Consider the following 18831-nt stretch of genomic DNA (forward strand, 5'->3'; position numbering starts at 1 on the left):
TATCTTACTCAAAGCTATTTTCAGATATTCAACACAATATTATTTGAGCACATTTCACAGATTAGGGCTTATAACTGAACTACTAGTTGAGTAAGAAGAGTTATCACCACCATTTTCTTCCTGCAGAACTGAAATACACAGATTTCATGACTTGCAGAGCTGAAAGTGACCTGATGGGTCAGGGACAAATGCTTTAACCATAGGCTGTTTTCCCTCTATCTTATTTTAATTCATTAAAACATTTGTTCTTACATATGTATCTATGTTCTGGTGAACCATGAGTGTAAGAGCAGGAAAACCAATAGTGGAAAGCATGAAGAAGAAAGAACAAAGGAAGGTGGGATCCAAAAACGAGGTGTCTAGGCCTAGGGAGAGAAAAGTCTTACTCTCGAAAGGACTTCTTGCCAGGGTAAAACTGCAAGTGGACAACAGAGATTTTAGGGTGCCCTAGTCCAGGGAGAAATGATAGCAGGGAAACATAGGCACAAGAAGGAAGGTAACACGTCCAAACTCCAGCCCTCAACCCCTGTCCTGAACTTCACATAGTGGGAAGTAAATGGCAGAGAATTTATTTTGTTTTATTTTAAATGTATCAGTGGAAATCAGAGATTGATAGTACAGAGCTTGGAGCAGTCTAGATTAAAGATAAGTAGAAGGAAATTCTGCACTTCATTGCTTTTTCCAACAAGATAAAGGGCTAACAATTTTGCCTATTCAGGACTTAGGTTCTGGTGCATATACAAATGAAGTAATTCAAGATTTGGTAGTGCTTCAAGAATCTAAGATTAGGAGTACAAAATACAGTTTTTATTTAGTCTGATGAAATTCTCAGACATACCAATAATTTGGATAAAATAGCTGATCTGCAGTAATCTTTTTATATCCTTTACTAGACCACCTAATAAAGTTAAAAATAAGAAAGAACAGAAAAGCTTTTGGGCAGACAAGACCTTCATGTTTGAAAACAGACAGAGCAATACTGAAGCTAAATAGCAGAAAAGAACAATTAAGCTGCGTTTAACTTATTTATGTTAATTAATTAGACAATCAAAGAGAAACATTTGTTTGTAGCTGTGCTACAGATGTGGATGATAAAGTCAAGCAATAAATTCAGGCCTTAGAGGCGGCAGGGAGGGAGAACAAGAGAATGATTGCTTTTCAGGAGTTCAGGGACAACTTACATGTAGGGTAAATTATATCCCTAAATCCAGTGTCTCTATTTGGGATGATTTTTAGTCAATAGAATAGTGACTTTAAATTCCAAGCTTTAATAGTAATCTTTTAATTCCTCAATGAAAATCAGGTTTAGGAGGTTCAGTGTTCTTGTATAGATTCTCTCTTCTTTGACAATTACAGAAAACTTTTTTGAAAGAACAGAAAAAGCCCCACTCAGACCTTAAGCACAGCACCCTAGCTGAATATGTGAGAGGAACAAAAAGTTGAATTTAGCAGCCTGTTTACAACGAAGTGGTTGTCTTAGCCCAACTGTTAATGATTTTATGTGTATGCCACTTCATTAGGAGAGTACTGAATGGGCACCAAGGCAGATTTTCTCTGCAATTATGAGGGTGGATTCTATGACTTTAAGTCGATACTTACTTCAAGATAGAAATTATATGGAGCTAAGACACACTGCTGTGTTGTACTCACTTATGAGGGTCTTATACTTGCTCTAAATATAAAAATGCTAAAAAAAAAAATGCTAGAATGTACTTTAAAAATGGAAAAGCAAAAGCAAAACAGAATGTTTTGAATTATTTTCCTGCTCAGCTGTATTCTCTTTGTCCCTTAGCACAGATAGAAAAACTTCCTAGCCAGAAGGCTTTACAGAAAATATTAAGTGAAGAAAAAGTTACTTGCATTTGAGGTCAGAGGAACTGAGCGTTGCTGGGATTTACAACACAAATTGGAACCTTATATGCTTTTACTACGTTTGGAAAAATACCGTGTTCAGTTTGGGCCCCCCACATCAAGAAAGACATTGAGGTGCTGGAGTGTGTCCAGAGAAGGGCAACAGAGCTGGTGAAGGGTCTGGAGCACGAGTCCTATGAGGAGCAGCTGAGGGAGCTGGAGTTGTTCAGCCTGGAGAAAAGGAGACTCAGGGGGACATTATCACTCTCTACAATGACCTGAAAGGAAGTTGTGGCAAGGTGGGCATCAGCCTCTTCTCCCAAGAAACAAGAGGAAATGGCCTCAAATTGTACCAGGAGCAGATTGCATTGGATATTAGGAAAAATTTCTCCACTGCAAGGGTTGTCAAACTTTGGAATGGGCTGCCCGGGGAAATGGTTGAGTCACCATCACTGGAGGTATTTAAAAGACATGTAGATGTGGCACTTCAGGACTTGATTTAGCAGAGGACTTGGCAGTGCTGGGTTAATGGTTGGGCCTGATGAACTCAGAGGTCTTTTCCAACATAAATGATTCTATGATTCTATGAAGAGAGTTTTGAAATTAGGTAATTATAGAGGTGGTTAGAATTCATAAAGCATACGAAAATGACATCTGTGTCTACTCATCAGAAATTTCTGAAGACACTGGAATATAATACTTTAATATCGACACTCTGTATTCATTAAATAGGATTCTGCATTCATTAAATTTTCCATTTTTCTCTACTGAAAATAGAGAGAGAGAAAAAAACCAGAAGCAAGAAATGAAGCTCACTTGTGGGCAAGATTGTCAATCTGAGCTTGACACTGACTCTAGAAACAGTGGACAGGCACATTAAACGTTTTACATAGCCCAAGCAGAGCTTTGGCAATCTCAGGAAGTAAATAGTCATTGTGACACTTTAAAAATTCCTATTACCTGTAAAGGCTAAGAAACTGCTCCTAAAACTGAAATTCACTCTTATTATTAGATAACTTTCTTCCAATGGCTGCTGGATGACTAAGCACAGTCATTATAACCAACAAGAAGTCTCATAAACCATAACCTAAACATTTTCAAGTACAGGATGCTATTGTCATGGTGTTAGCTTCAATCTCCTTTTCCTTGACTCATAAAATAATTACACCTCCTTCCTTTTAAATATTAGCCATTTCACATTTCCTTACCCGAAAGATTTCAGTGAACTATGCAGCCTCAAATACTTAATTTCCTCAAGTGCTTTATTGACCACTGTGTTGGGGATTTTCTTTGGATGAGAACAGCCCAGAAGCTTGTTATTTTTTAATTGAACAGCAATGTACATAACTTCATGTTAGAATCAATGACCAAAATTTAATTAAAACATTTCACTCTCTCATTACAGAAATTCTCCCACTAGCAAGTTATAAAAGTTGCTGAAAAACACAACACAACCTCCTGTCCTCAATGACACTAAAGCAAAGATGAAGGTTTCAAATCTAAAAAATCTTGCATAATTAAATACTACTCATTCAATATATTGTTGTGCCAATGGGCTGTGTAACAGTATTGGCACTGAAAATCACTGTTCTCAGATCCTGTGCTTTTCAAACAGATTGATTAGAAAATCAGTTGTACTAACAGAAAAGTTGCTTTTTCTGCAGCAAGAAGCTAGTTCACATCCCAGAAACTGAATACAATATTGAGGGTATTTTACATGTGGCCTTTATCTACCAGTATTCTTATGCACATGCATCATCTGTCACTTTTTTGATGATAGGTTTAAGGTCATCTTCAACAAGACATGAAGTTTGTTCTTTCAGTGGCAATACTTTAAACAGTAGCTTTTTCTCCTGAATAAAATGGTAGTTTCTGACTTTATTATGCTCTTTAGTTTAGAGCTATTTAGAAGAAACAAAAAAAAATATTAGCCCCTCATTCCCAATTCCTCCCATTGCCCTGCAATGGGAAGAAGACGTCTTTCAAAGCGATCTGTGGCAATGGTCTATTAAGATGCTGCCAAGCTTTGTGTATTGATTTTAATTCACAATAACTTAATGCAGGTAATAGCTCTTTCTGAACCATGATAGTTAGATGATAGGAATATGGATTGAGATTGGAATTGATTGGAGTGTTTTAGAGTATGTCTGAACAGAACAATGGTGGCTTTAATGTAGCTAGTTCAGGTACTTGAATTAACAGGAGTGTAGTATGGGTATATTAACCTGCTGGGAGCTGCATTATACTTCTTCCAGCAGCCTTGTAAGAGGTCCTATTCATAAGGAACTCTCTCATACAGTTCACCTTCTTTTCTATCTTGCATAGTATGGAAGGATAATTACAATCAGAGTAAGAACCTCTTTCTTTTTAAAAGATTTCCTGTGTGTTCTGTGAACTATATGAATTGCTCTGGAGTACAAATATGCCCACAGAGCAGAAGGGTAAGGGTCAGTGAGAAGATAAGAGCTAAGGAGCCCTGAGAGGTAGCCCTTGACATATAGATGAGTTAAAAACTAGTCCTACCAGGTTTTGCATTGCACCTACCTTGCTGTCAAGCTGTGTCCCCAGCCAGGTCCCAAAACACTTGAATTGCTTGATATTCACTTCATTTAGTACATAGTACCTGCTACTTTAGAAAAATGGATTGCACATAAACCAGCTATTAAAAAAGGCCTGTGCCCAGTCAAGAGCAATTTAAATTTGGCCCTTGTACAGGTGTAGTGGGGGGAAGAGTTGTAGAAAGACAGGTTCTGTCTCTATCAAGAAATACTAGTTTCTGCTGCTAGTAATGATTTCAATTATAACTATTTTGAGGAGATCTCATCATAGTACAGTACCACTTGAGAAAAAAAAAAAAGTATTTTCCAAGAGAAACCCAAATTCAGATGTTTGCAGAGAAAAATTGAAAGGGAGTACTAGAGGGGGAGGAGGCTACCCCACACCAAATTTCTGGCAAAGCAAGGAATACCTAATCAAGGCTCACATTGCCCTGATAGGTCCTTGTGCACCAGTTAGGGTGCTCAGCTATCAACACTGAACAGTTACAAGGGAACAGCTTAAATGGCTCCTGTCCTCATTTTCTACTTAGTAAAGTAACCTTAAACAGGGCTGGCAATCCTCAGAAGAGAAGTAGGGTAGATGGCTGAGAATAGGATGCAATTCAGGAATCTTATTTTTTTCTATCTCTATTTATGGGTCATCATTTTCAGCCCAAGGAAGAAATGCACAAATTCCACTTCTCTCTGCTTCTTTGTTTTAATACTGTCACTTTCTCTGCAATGATAAAACAAACTTTTCAGGAGGGACTTTTTGCACTAGGACAAGAGGCAGGGTTTTAAACCAAAAGAAGGTAGATTCAGACCAGATATAAGTAAGAAATATTTTATAATGAAGGTGGTGAAACACTGGAACAGGTTGCCCAGAGAGTTGGTGGATGCCCCATCCCTGGAAACATTCAAGGTCAGGTTGGATGGAGCTCTGACAAACTTGGCCTATTTGAAGATTCCCCTGCTCATTGCAGGGGGATTGGACTAGATGGCCTTTAAAGGTCCCTCCCAACCCAAACTGTTCTATGAGTCTATGTTTCTATTCCATATTAAAGGCTCAATTTTTTTCATTAAGCACCCAAGTATATTAAATACACTGATGTGCATGTAACATTGGCAGGCTGTCTGCATATATGGAGGGGAAGGGTAAGGCCAAGTATTTTTGAAATGTTTTAACTATAGCACATATGGTATATACTAAATGGTATATACACAGTATATAAAAAAATACATTGCTAAGTTATAGTATATAGGGATGTTATGGCAGACTCCAGATACAATAAACTACATCATGCGGCTTTTCTGACATTCAAACTCCAATGCATAAATCAAAAAAGGATTTATCCCTTTCAGGTAAATGAGTGAAATATGTATGCACAAAACACATACCACATACCACAGCTGATGAAGACAGCCAGGTAATGTTTCTTAACCTTACCACCTCCTGAGGTATTTCTGCTGCCATAAGAAAGTCACTGTGGGACACTATAGTCCAATATACCAATAAGGATGATAACACAAAGCAATATATAATTAAAATTATTTTTCTTAAAAGATTATAGGTACTGGTGCAGAGAAAGCACAACCTGATGGGATGAAAAAGTCTTTACAGAAGTCTACACCATTCAATTGTGAAAATGAGGAATGGGATCAGGACTACATGAGAAAAGTGATCATCAAAAAAAAGGGAGAAAGTAGAAGAGGCATTATCTGTGAGAATATTCTACACTATTATAAAATATTTATTCAATATTTTATGAGCTATCCTGCACATAATCTTTGCTGCAGTTGATCGTTATTTTAAAGTCATTCACTGATGTTTTAGTCCTGCCATTTTTTATCCTTTATCACTTTTTGACTGTTTGTTCCTCTGTATATGCTTAAACATTGTCTTTTTTCATCTTTCTTATGCCTGTCCTTTTCCCAATCACCCTGAAAGCTACTCCAGCTTATTTTTTTTACTTTATTTAAACCAGAGTCGGAAGTCAAATCCCAAAACGATTTCAGCTTTTAAAACCAGGCCTCAGTTTCACAGCTTACTTTTCATCTTCTCTCTGAGTGGTAAGTTCAATAGAAAAAGGTACAGAAGATGCACACCGCCTGCCAGTTCATATCCCTGAAGACATTGTCTGCTTTCAAGTTTCTTTTTTCCTAATCTGGGCAACAAATGCTCATGAATTTAATGCCAACTACTGAGAATTGAACTAGTCCACATATGATAACATTTTCCATGGTGCAAATGATGGTGTTTTTTGTTTCTTTTAGTTTTCTTTTTTGCTATGCTTTTGCCAGTCCTCTCACTGCATCATGTCTCACAGTGCCCACCTGGAGTCAAAGGTACCAAAATGCAGCTTCATGCAAGTAACCTATAGGTAATAACTCTCAACAAACAGTGAATAGGGATGTATGGTGAAGAATAATTCAGCATGGTTTGCTATTATCTTTCTTTCCTTCACACTATCTATGTGTTTAGAACCCTCCAGATATGAAAATACATTCCTGGTTGGGAGCTGTATCAAATTTTCATGTAAAGTCACAAATATCTTTTGCAACATTAGGATATTATACCTTATGCCTTTTCAGAAAAGGCTCTGTACTTTTCAGTCAAGGTGTTAATGCTTTAAAATGGGTCAAACCTTTGCTGTTTTTGAACAACAGGGGCTTTTTTAGAAACATGATTTTGCAAATACCTGCTGGCCTATTCATTGTCAAACAGGACAAATCTCATTCCATTTCTAATGGCTTATCATTCATATGAATAATTCATTAATTGTCACAGCTAGTAAAATGATATTGTGAGAATATCTGCTGTATTCTAGGTATCTTTCAATAAAAGTGAACAGCTGAAAAAGAGGAAGATAAACCGAAATTACCAAAATGGATATATAGCTAAATTTTTTCTGGGCAATTGTTCATTCAAGACACTCTGAATTTGTTTGGAACTATTATGCTGACCTTTGATTGAGCTACATTTCAGAAACTCAGATTACATTTCAGAAATTCACCAGCAAGTCACTTGAACTCAAGAGCAACTTGTCAAACAGAAAGTTCAAACTTCAGCTGCATGTGTGGAAGCAGTCCAAGACAGAGACATCTGATATTTAAGTAAGACAAAATAAACCTTTTCTAGAAGTGTGGAAAGTGCAATACTAATCCAGCTCGGATTCAAATGTTGAACCACATGTACACAAACATGACTATAGTTCCCCTCAGAATAAACCACACAGAAATATTTTTATTACTATTTATGCAAAGGGGAGAACTCATATTAACTGCAGAGGAGTCAGGATTCCTTGCCGAATGAAACCAGACGATTTCCAATTTGGGGCCATACTGTATTCTGTCATATTCACAAATAGATTATGTTTTGGATCTGCAGATACGTAGCCCATAATTACTAAATTTATCTAGGGAGATGGATGCGGATGATGGGAATTGTTCAGTACTTGCTTTTTGGAAGACTGCTCTGGGAAATTAGTCACAATCATTTATCATTTTCAGATTCCAGAATGTTTCATTTCATAGTGAGAATAATGCAGTATAAACCCAGGTGTTGCAATTTGCTATCCTCTCAAATTCTACTGCAATTTTTAGAACAAGTCCTTCTCAACCTGAAGGCATAACAAAATGAAATTGGAAAAGAAGGGTTGCTATTCAGAAAGACATGAGAGATTTGAAGTGTTAACAAAAAAAAATAACGAATTATTTTTAAGTTCTCAAATCTCAACGAAAAAGAAACCTATGGATATTCAAATGTATTATCTGATTTTAACACAAGCCTTCCTGTTTCTCCAGATCAAAATCATACTGTTAGAAATTGGTAGAATTAATAACAATAACTAATCATTCATAGTCTGTACAGATTCTTGTAATAGAAATATATTGACTTAATTGAAGAACTGGGAGAAAGATGAAAAAGAAAACATAGTAAAGATAAACAGTAAAATAAAGTTAACTGGTGAAATCCCTCCTCCACTCATGTCAAAGGCAAAATCACACATCTTCATCACACAGGTAAAATATAAATCTTCAGTTTTGTCCAGTTTTGTCCTATCCAGCACATATAAAACTAGTGAGGAAACTGAACTGCCATGTGCTCTGTGTTGAAATTAAAATGTTTGTCTTTATTATTAACATTAATATTTACTATATTAATACAGTATATTATTATTGATTATCCTATCAGCATAACTAATTACTTTTTTCTATCTTTGCAAGTTGCTAAATATTCATGCTATAATGACTTGAAAGAAGAATGCTCTCTGGCAAGCTAACTAAAATAACTGGGGATAAATCAGTAAGAGTGGGGAGAGAGGGAAGAAAAAGAAGCAAAAAAATTCCAAGATTCTAATTTGAATTAATTTTTCTGTGCAACATCCACAGATCATTTTTGTCAACAGTACATAATTATACTGTATTAATTAATATAAGTATCAGGCAAACAAAGACCAGCCACTGCCACCATGATAGTATTTTGATGAACATGCAATGTTCACCCCTTACTACTTTTTCTTTGCATTCATCCTTCTTATTAGGTTGTTTTTCTGTTGTTGTGGTTTGGTTTGGTGTTGTTTTGGGGTTTTTTGGAGTTTTTTATTTGTTTGTTTGGCTGGTTTGTTTTGCCTTGGAGATATTATCACAGGAAGTTCTTTAGTATACTAAATGCCATAAACTAGGCACCCTGACAGATAATAGCTTTTAAATGCCGATAAAATAACTGGAAGGGTACAAAACTACTCTGGTGGTTTCACTTTCTACCCCTGACTGAGCCTCTTCCTTCATCATGAATTGTCAGCAATGTAAACCATGAAAACTCCTCTTGTCTTGTTCTTTATAAGCAAGCCATCAGGCCCTCAGACACTGAACTGGAACTTAAAAACAGGAGCAGATAGCATCAAAAGGGAAATAACTCAATATAACCTTTACAGTTCTGCAGCCCTGAGTCAAATTTGTATTTGGGCATTGTTCTAAAGAGAGCTAAAAATGTCCCATATTAATTCCTTCTTCTTTCTTTTTTATGTTTTTCCACTCTAACAACTCCTCGAGCAACCAAAGTTTATGGCAGGGAATACACTGGTCTCATAACAGGAAGCGCTTTCCTCTTCTGGCAGGCATTGTTCAGTTTTAAACCAAGAACTTTACTGCAGCTGCTAAATGCAAGATGTCCACAAAGGGGATGAACCTGGCTGAAGAAAAGCCAGGAGGAGACAGTAGATGTTTTACCAAACTTATGTTACTCACCTTAATTTGACCCTGAATATTTTCCAGGTACAACAACTTATTTCATACTGTACTCAGTTTGGCAAGGTAGTTGGAATGGAATCTAATTTAGAGTTTCGGCTAGGTAACTTTAGCTAACAGGGCAGTTGAAGTTGCCCTTTATCAGTTCATACATTTGTGTTATCTAATTTAGAATGCATTTGTGGAAGAAACGGGTTCTAATGTGTTTGATTCACTCTGAAATGAGCTGTACTGAAAAACAACTTTATTTTGTGGAAAATGCTCCATTGTTCCAGTATTGATAAGCTTAAATTGGACACTCCAACACTAACTCATTTCTTGGTAGAATGGTGTACTTAATAAAAAGATGTGGCAAGAGGAAGAAAATACATTCTTGCTAGTGTAAAAAGCTGAGGATCTGCTTACCAGCACTGTCACCACACGCAGAACCACTCCTCGCATGTTATTCTCCAGCTTTCTGTCTGTTAGTGACCCATTCAGACCAGTGACAGGATTCCAGCAGCCGAGCTAAAAGAGAAAACATAAATAATTTCCTCATTGCCCATAAAAGTTTGCTAATCATTCCTCTTAGGTGGCTTTAAGCAGAAACATATGTAATAAACAGAACCACCCTCTGGAATCAAGGGGATGGAAAATCAGAGAAGGGCTTGTGCGCAGATTAATCTTTAAATTGAAAATTAAGCAATTAGAGATATCAGTTTGCACTTTTAAATACCAGTGTGCAACGGATGACAGTATCCAGGATTTGGGGTTATACGCATTGCTTTAGAAGAGCTCAGGAAGGACTTCTACATTACTGAAAAATATTTAAAAAGTACTATGGCTGTAACAATACTTCTACCTTACTTTCAGTTATACACTAATGAAAGAAATAATAGCTACCATAATTTTAGCATGCTGTCAGCTTCAGCCCATCTTTCCTAGTGGAACTCTGACAAAAGGAATTACGCTAGTTTTAATTAAAGCTTATACTACTACTAATTGCTAATGAAACAGCAGTGATTTAAATCCAGGTTAAAAACCACATTTAAAGATGACTGAAAGATCATCAGATAAGCACATCACAATATTAAAAAAGAACTGCAATAGATAATGCAGAAAAAAAATTCAGCTATGGCATTGTTTGCATCAGTGTTATAGTATTTCTTGGGCTTCTGTCAACGGAAGCTTTTGCTCAGGAATCTCTTTAACTAACTGCCTTTCAATTGGAGCTTAGTAAATACTGACTTGTAATTTAGCTTTTCTGAAAATATAACTTGCCTACATTTTTATATGTTGGTAGATGCTTATCTTGGCTACAGAGAAACAAATCCATGAATCACATATCCCTTAGCATCACATACAAACATAACCAGTTTTGGTTTTGAAATTCATTACCCCACTCAGCTGGCCTGTACAATTACCAGTGTTAAATCCAAAACCCAAAAGAAAGACAATGACTGACTTCAGAGGACTTTGAAGCAGAGTCTTAATTATGGTCAATGCCTATGTAAAGCTGTTACACAGTCAAAGAAATAGACACCTGTAAGTAAAATTTCTTGCTCTGAATTGCCTTCTTGATGGACCTTGCATGAAGTCTTTCCAGGGATGCTCATCCTCTGACTCAGGTAGCTACCCTAAGCCTCTAAACCCAGGTGGTTTTCATGTCCCTATTTAAAGGAACAAAAGGTCTTGCTTCCTCTGAAAAACCAAGATTGACATCAGCAGGTTCCTGCTGGGTCCAGTAGCCTCTACTAAGACTACTCTCTTGGAGAATTCAATCCTTAGAGAAATATAAACTGTAAAACACCTAAAACATGTATGCAATTTGACACAGAGTCACAGAAATGGCAATCACAAAGCATCTGAAAGGGTCTGTAAAGAAGGGGACTACCTTTGCTGACTGTGCTAGAACAGAAATTTACAGAAATCATTATTTTCAGTTCTTCATGTGAAATGTCTCTATATATGTGTTTCACAGGTCTTTCAAAGTGAAACAGAAAACAAGGAACAAACTTTAAGTAAACATATTTAACAATTTCATAAATTGATAATTTGAAATATTTGTTTTCTTCAATACAGCCATTACTTTAGAGCAACTTCCCAATTTTTTAATTTCAATATATTCATATAAATTCTTTGAAGGTACCTCCTTAAGAAATGAGTGTCTCAAAAAGTACAGAACACAAGCTTTCTGCAATGATATAGAAGTTAGGTTTGACTCAATGATCTCAAGGGTCTTTTCCAATTTAAATGATTCCATAATTCTATGTAACCCAAAAGAAGATGGCCTTAAAACAATGAAGTAATTTCTCTCTGCCATTTTCAGAAGCACTCAGAGCTGTCCTAATTCTTGCCATTTTGAAGACAAGGTTATACTACAGTCAGAGAATGAGCAAGGATAATGATGAGTAATAACTGAATCAGGGATCTACTGGATTCAGAAAACTATCAGAAATCACTGAAAGCAGCAACAGGATACAAGGAGGAACGAAAGTATGAGGCATCATATTAATTACTCATATTTCCAGTACCTATTTCTAAATAAAAGCACAAATAATCACTTCTTGGTTTCCTCACTTTATGTTCCTATCTGATCACAAAGACCACCAACAAATCATACTAGCCATCTCTGCTTCCTCTGTACCTCCACGGTGTATCTGTTCACACGTGTTCACAGAGGTATGGATGGACTGCTGACATGTTCCAGGTCCTCATCACTCCTCTGGCAGAGCAACACCTTGAGATGAATAACCTAATTGCTGAAGTGTATTACCTGTAATAATGCAGTGAAATGTAGCAAATGTACTTGAAATATGTGCGCTGTACACTGTATGTGGTGAACCACTGCCATCCTATAAAGCAAAGCATTTGACAGTCTATGTTTTCCGTACTGAAAGTATTGAAAACAGCATTCAAGTTCAGAAGAAAACTGCATTAAATTAATTTGGCGATTGTCATTCTTAGTCACACAAAGAAACTAATTAGAGCTTAGATCCAATTAGCATATCCAAATGTGCTGGATGTATAATTACTGCAGAAATGGTGCTGCTTTTGCCAGAATTAAAACCCTAGAAAGTTACTGAAGAGCCTTTGTATCCTTTTGAGGTTAAACTCCATTTTTAATTATGTACATTATTGTGCACGTATTTATATAATTAAATTTTTAGCCCGACCCATTCTACCTTTTTAAGGAAAAAAAACCCCACCAACATAAGTGATTCCTGGAAATTCAGCATAGCACTGATTTTCCTTTAAAAAGGTACTTTTTACTTTCAATTATTGTTCATTTAATTTTCCATTCAATTGTTCCTTTACGCAGCACAGTCATGGCAAAGACAAATGTGCAGTGTCTTGCCAACAAAGTTGAAATTGATTTTGAGTGGGAGCTGCTTACCGTTATTGGGAGAAAACAAATCAACATTTATTGACGACAATTTGAGCTTGTCATTGCAGCATGGAGCAAATGTAACTATTGCTGAAGCAGCGAGATGGGGGTGATATGAAGCTATCTCTTCAGCTTTATGTCTCACTTAACTGCTTCTGCAAAACATTTGCTGCTTCTGCATTTGCTTCCTTTTTCTTTTGTCCTGTCTCTGATAGTTCAAATGAGAGAACAGATCAGAATCTAACACTAACTGACAGAATCTAACACTAACTCTGGTGAATTTCTGTCGATTGGTGATGGGAACTCTCTATTGGGCACAGCGCTTGTCATCTTTATATCATATGAACTTTGTCATTTATAGTGCTTTGTACTTCTGTTGCCGTTTCTTTTATTTATTCTAATGACAACTTTCATTCTGCTAGATTTGATATAATATGATGAAGATGGAAAAGTTGACACTCTTCTATTTCCTTTGATATCTAATTTACGATCTCTTTCTGGTCATCCCACCTCCCAGCCGGTTATCCCCACTGTCATCATTATTGGAATGGGTTTGCTCTCCTGTTTTGCTGGTAGAGCCAAAAATTTACCTCTCTTCTTTATTAGAAATTTTTGTTTATATAAACAATGCATTAAGGAAGGTCTTCAATTTGTATATCAATATTAAAATAGGAAAAATCTATTTCATGTGTATTTGCAATTTCCAGGCACTGATTTATAGGGAACTTGGAATGCTAAAATCTATATTGCCTTTATGACAGAGCTTACAGTCAGTTTTTCTCCCCTACTTCCTACAAAATCAGTGAGCTCTGAAGAATAATTGAGAGCTTTTGCTTTCATTTCAGGCAGAGTAAAAAGCAGATTAAAATTGTGCCAATTAATCAAGAAAAATAAATTGGCCTGGTATGATCACAGTTGAGGACAATCACAGAAAATAAGTAAAACACAAATACTGATAAAAATGCATAACTTAGGTGCTTGTCACTACATCAAAGCGTAGAGTGTTCTGTTACTTCAATTAATACAGGAAATATACAGGAACTGGTTCATCCAGCATTGCAGTGCAACCACCTCTGAACTCAGACTGCATCACAGCAATACTACTAACAGTCAAGAGCAGAAAACACCCTAGAGAAGCTGCAGTGGAAATCTGCAAGATAAAACAGTGTTACATCTGCAACTGAAATCTATAAGGACACCGGGATTAGTGGCTCCTTTTTCCTTTATTTCCCTGGCATTTAAAGAAAGAAAATAAACAAACACACAAACAAAACCCAAAAGAACAATATCTTGGTTTTAGTATGGACAGCCTGACAAAACATTTCCAGTGGAAATGCCCACCACAGAGCACTGTTGAGGAGCTGTTCCATTAGCAGCTTGTAGAGAGCTGGGTACTCACAGAAATACCAGCCTCCTTGCCACAGATTCTTCACAAACTCCTTCCTCAATTTTCACCCAGGTCCAATCTGCTTTAGGAACTGACTTTTTCCAAGATGTGACTTCAACAGAAGAAATGTGCGTCAATAATCCCCTTTTCCATTCCAAAGCATAATAAATTCACACAAATGAAAAAGACACCACGAAGCTGTCATGAAACAGCACTCAGCTAGAAGATTCTGAATTCCCAGAGGTGTTGGGAAGACTCAAAATAGGATGCACAAAAAAAAAAAAAATTAAAAAAAAGGGTTTAGACAAACTTCAAGTAGGACAACATAGCAATTGTTTTGCAAAGAGTATTTCTGATGTGTCTTGTCAGCTGTTGTTTAACAGGACCAAAAGTAACTGGGAAATCAGAGACTAAATCCTATTGATGAAAGACTACGTCCTACAGAAGAAACACTGTAAAAGAGATCATTTAGTTGTCAATCTGATACTGTCAGTTATGTAAAATTTTGTCAGACACTCTGTCACCTGGCTAAAAAGTCCTTTCAGTCCAGCTCTCTAGCCAGCAACGAACAGTTGGTCAACCAAATCTGCAAAAATTCTGATAGCCAGAGATTTACTAAGGGCCTTTGCACCCTTAGACTTGATTAAAGAATCAAGGATCAGTTTCATTCTTCACACCAATTTCCTAATACAATTGGTTAGCAGGAAAGCTTTCTGTGTTTAACTGCTACCTTCATTGGAACCTAGGTAATAGTAAGCAAATAATAAGGTGTTAAAATCAATAGAAAATACTGTGTTCAACAAATTGGATAATGTATAGCAGCACTTGTTTCTCCTACATTCTTTGTGGTGAAATCTATATAGTTCTGTGCATTCAGTAATTATTTTGTACAGTATGTTTTATTGCTTTAATTTGTCTCTGGACTAGAAGGAATGCCTGCCCCTGGACTTGCCCTGTTATTTTCAAGCTGTCAGGAGAATTTGAATACCCAAGTTTAGTTTTATATACATAGGGCTAAGGGCTATATTGCAGCAGCCAAGGTGGGCTATTTGTTTTATTAACTGATCACAGACACAAGTGCAAGTGACCTAACCAAGAATTTCTTTCCTCAAAGCCAAAGCACATGGTAGAATTAGGCTGCACAGAGTTAATAAAATATTTTGCTTTGGGCACTGCCTACATTTCCTTTTCTTATTGAACTGAAATAAAGAAGCTAATGGAAAGTTACCTGCTGGTAACCTGCTGTTTGTTTGCCTACTAGCTCCTGACTCAATGTTCTCTCAAGGACCCAGATTGGTGCCAGAAGTTATAATTGGATGTTTTAGACCACTGACAAATGTTGAATATATGAGGAAAATAGGATAGACTCCATAGCTGTTCTCACACTGCATGCTCTGCTCACAAAGCTCATACTGAGTGCTTAGGCCAAGCTTCTAGAGGATCACTAATGGTATGATATTTGAAATGTATAGTAAATCACCACATCTCAAAGAAAATGAACCATTTCCCCAAGTCAGTGATGTCATTCTAATGATCTCTCACTTTTCCCCTGCTTCATCTCTAGCTTACTTTCTCTATTATTACTTTCCCTTTCATTTTAAATTTGGTGGGTTTAATTTATCAGTTCCCACTTCTAAGTGTCATCTCTTTTATCTTTGGAAAATACCCCTTTTCCTTTTTAAGTCCTCTCTGTGAATTCAGTGCTCCCAGCAGCTCCCTAACCTGTGGTTATCTTCCTCTTTCCTATATTGCCATTTCTCTGTGCTCTCTGAGTGTACTTTCTTTCCTCTTTACTTTTTTTCCCTTGATCTTCCTTGCTGTTTCCTGAGCCTTTCTAAATTTTTTTTTGGTTTTGTTTGTTTAGAGTTTGGGTTGGTCAAGGGATCTCACTTTTTACTTCATCCAGCTTTCACTCATCTTTCAAATCACTTTGGGTCTTTCCCCCATTCTCTTTACCCTTGGATCTCATTTTCTTGCAGTCAGTCCCCTCAGGAAACTTCCCCCCAACTCCTCCTTCTCCTATTGTGTTATGAGGGAGATGGGACTTAACAAAATAAATTACTGTATAGCCATGCTTCTTTTGCTTCCCCCTTTCATGGGTTTTTTCGCACTCCTGTCCCCTGACATCCTTACACAACTCTGAAGAAAAGGCCTAGAAGAGGATAATAATGAGTCAGATGGTGATCTCTTTTCCCACTGTCTCCATATTTCAGTTAAAGTCAAATACTCAGAAAAGCCTGTTCTTTGACCCAATACTGACCTCCCCCCTTTGCTATCAAAGTTCTTCATACTCCCAGAGTAAAACTCATAAATATCACTTTCATTTCACACTGAAACCTTGCTGTCTGAATTATTTCAGGGAAATTGATAATACCAAGCAAGTTCAGGTTTGTGTACAGTTTAAATACACCACTTTGATTTTTAATTGCAAATTCTTGTCTCCTTTCTCATTAAGTATATTAAAGAGTTTAAAAGGATTTATTTTATCTAAGTCAGGTAACATCTGAAAAGCCCCAAAAACCTTAAAATCAGGTTTTATAATTGAACTTGGTCCATTTTTCAACCACTGCATCTTTATGAAATCAAAGAGAAAAATACTCCAGGTTACTATTCCAGTTTGTATTAGATCACAGTATATAAGCTTTTCATATAATAGTAAATCCTTTCATCAAACCTATTCAATGACAAATAATGAAAAATATTGTTTTCCACTGTGTTGCATGAAGCTCCCTTTCTACTGATAGTAAGAAAACACACATGGCACATTTCAGCTTCTCATCAGTTCCCTGGGAGTATACAAATATTCTTCAGCAGACTGCCAGCTTTCCCTTCAGCTTAGGAAGGTGTTTTTTCAGGATTTGAATTTTCAGAAAGTCAAAGTCAAAGTGGAATACCAACAAACCCCATTTGCTGTTGCAGGGCTCAAAAATTCTGGGGGGAGCATTCCAGAATGAAACTGAAATTGCAACAGCCCAGAACAAAACCACCAGTTTCACTTGGAGAAAAGTGAGTTTACGGAGCAGGATACTGGATAAACCCAGTCCAGTAAACCACGTAAGTGAATCCTTCAGAGTAGAGTAAACTGGGCTATGCTGAATGCCCTGTTTCTGCAGCAGACAGCTGCCAGTGCTGAGCTCCTTGGGTGCCTCCACACTGCATTGCAGTCAGCCCTGTGAGCACGTACTCTGAGAAGCACCTTGGCTTTTTTTTCTGCAATGAAATCTCCTTTCAATATAATCACTGAATTAGCAGCCTGAGAGTCAGTTCTTTAAGTAAATCCACATGGATAATTGTGTACTGGATTCATCACTCTCCAAGGAAAAGAAAGGCTCATGTATAGTTCCACCCCAGGAGCTGCAATAGCAGAAGCAGTGGTACAAGTAGTGATTATACTACAGAAATCTGTGTTTATTTTCAAGGCAGTTAACAAGGAACATGTGTTTAGGTATAGTATACATGGGGCCCAATGAGGCTACAGAACATCTGGACTAATTGCAATGGCACCTCTTTAGCCCTATTTTTGAAGTGTAACCAGAATTGTCATACCATTGCTTGCACAGAAATGCATCAAGGAACTCTACATCTAGTTATCTTTTTATATGAAGTATAATGTTATGAAGTATAATTTTTTTCAGGCATAGCATATGGGAATCTCCATTTTTCTTTGGCAGGCTAAAGGATTTTAAATGAAGCAATACTTCACCACTATTTACTCAAAGGTAGATTTATTTAGTTAGTTAGCTACTGAATGCTCAATGACCAGTACTGCTGCTGTCATTTTCTTTATGAATGAAAAAAAGAGTTGCATTCACAGGAGTTGAGGGGAAGCCATATGAGGAGCAGCTGCAGTCACTTGGTTTGCTCAGCCTGGAGAAGACTGAGGGGAGACCTTATTGCAGTCTACTGCTCCCTCGAGAGAGGAAGAAGAAGGGCAAGCACTGATCTCTTCTCTGTGGTGACCAGTGACAGGACTGAAGGGAATGGCCTGAAGTTGTGTCATGGGACGTTTAGGTTGGATATTAGAAGGTTCTTCACCCAGAGGGTGGTTGGGCCCTGGAACAGGCTCCTCAGCTAAGTGGTCACAGCACCAAGCCTGACAGAGTTTAAGAAGTGTTTGGACAATGCTCTTCGGTGCATGGTGACACTCTTGGGGCTGTCCTGTGCAGTGCCAGGAGCTGGACTCAGTGATCCCTGTGGGTGCCTCCCAACTCAGCATATTCTGTGATTCTGTGACTTGAGGTAAAGGGTGGGAGATGTTCCTAGAATGCACACACCATAAAAATGCATGTCCTGAAAACCTTGGAAAAAGAACAATCTCATTTTATATTTTACTTACACATAGGATCTTTGGCATTGCTACATAATTCTTAACTTCAACATGAAATACAAAATAAGAAAAAGATACAGAAAAACACCTTCTTTCCTTACTCAAGGCACTG

At 37.1% G+C, this 18831-nt stretch overlaps 1 protein-coding gene across 2 annotated transcripts in view; it reads right to left on the minus strand.

Annotated features, from left to right (window-relative positions):
- Positions 1 to 18831, minus strand: part of GRID2 (glutamate ionotropic receptor delta type subunit 2) — a 693976-nt gene that overhangs the window by 136310 nt on the left and 538835 nt on the right. For both annotated transcript variants that reach the window (XM_027635943.1, XM_027635941.1), the window contains one exon: positions 10044 to 10145. In XM_027635943.1, the coding sequence (XP_027491744.1) occupies positions 10044 to 10145 (102 nt within the window). The remainder of the gene's footprint in view (positions 1 to 10043; positions 10146 to 18831) is intronic.

This window comes from Corapipo altera, unplaced genomic scaffold, assembly GCF_003945725.1.
Source record: "Corapipo altera isolate COAL_440 unplaced genomic scaffold, ASM394572v1 22b, whole genome shotgun sequence".
Taxonomy (NCBI): Eukaryota; Metazoa; Chordata; class Aves; order Passeriformes; family Pipridae; genus Corapipo; species Corapipo altera.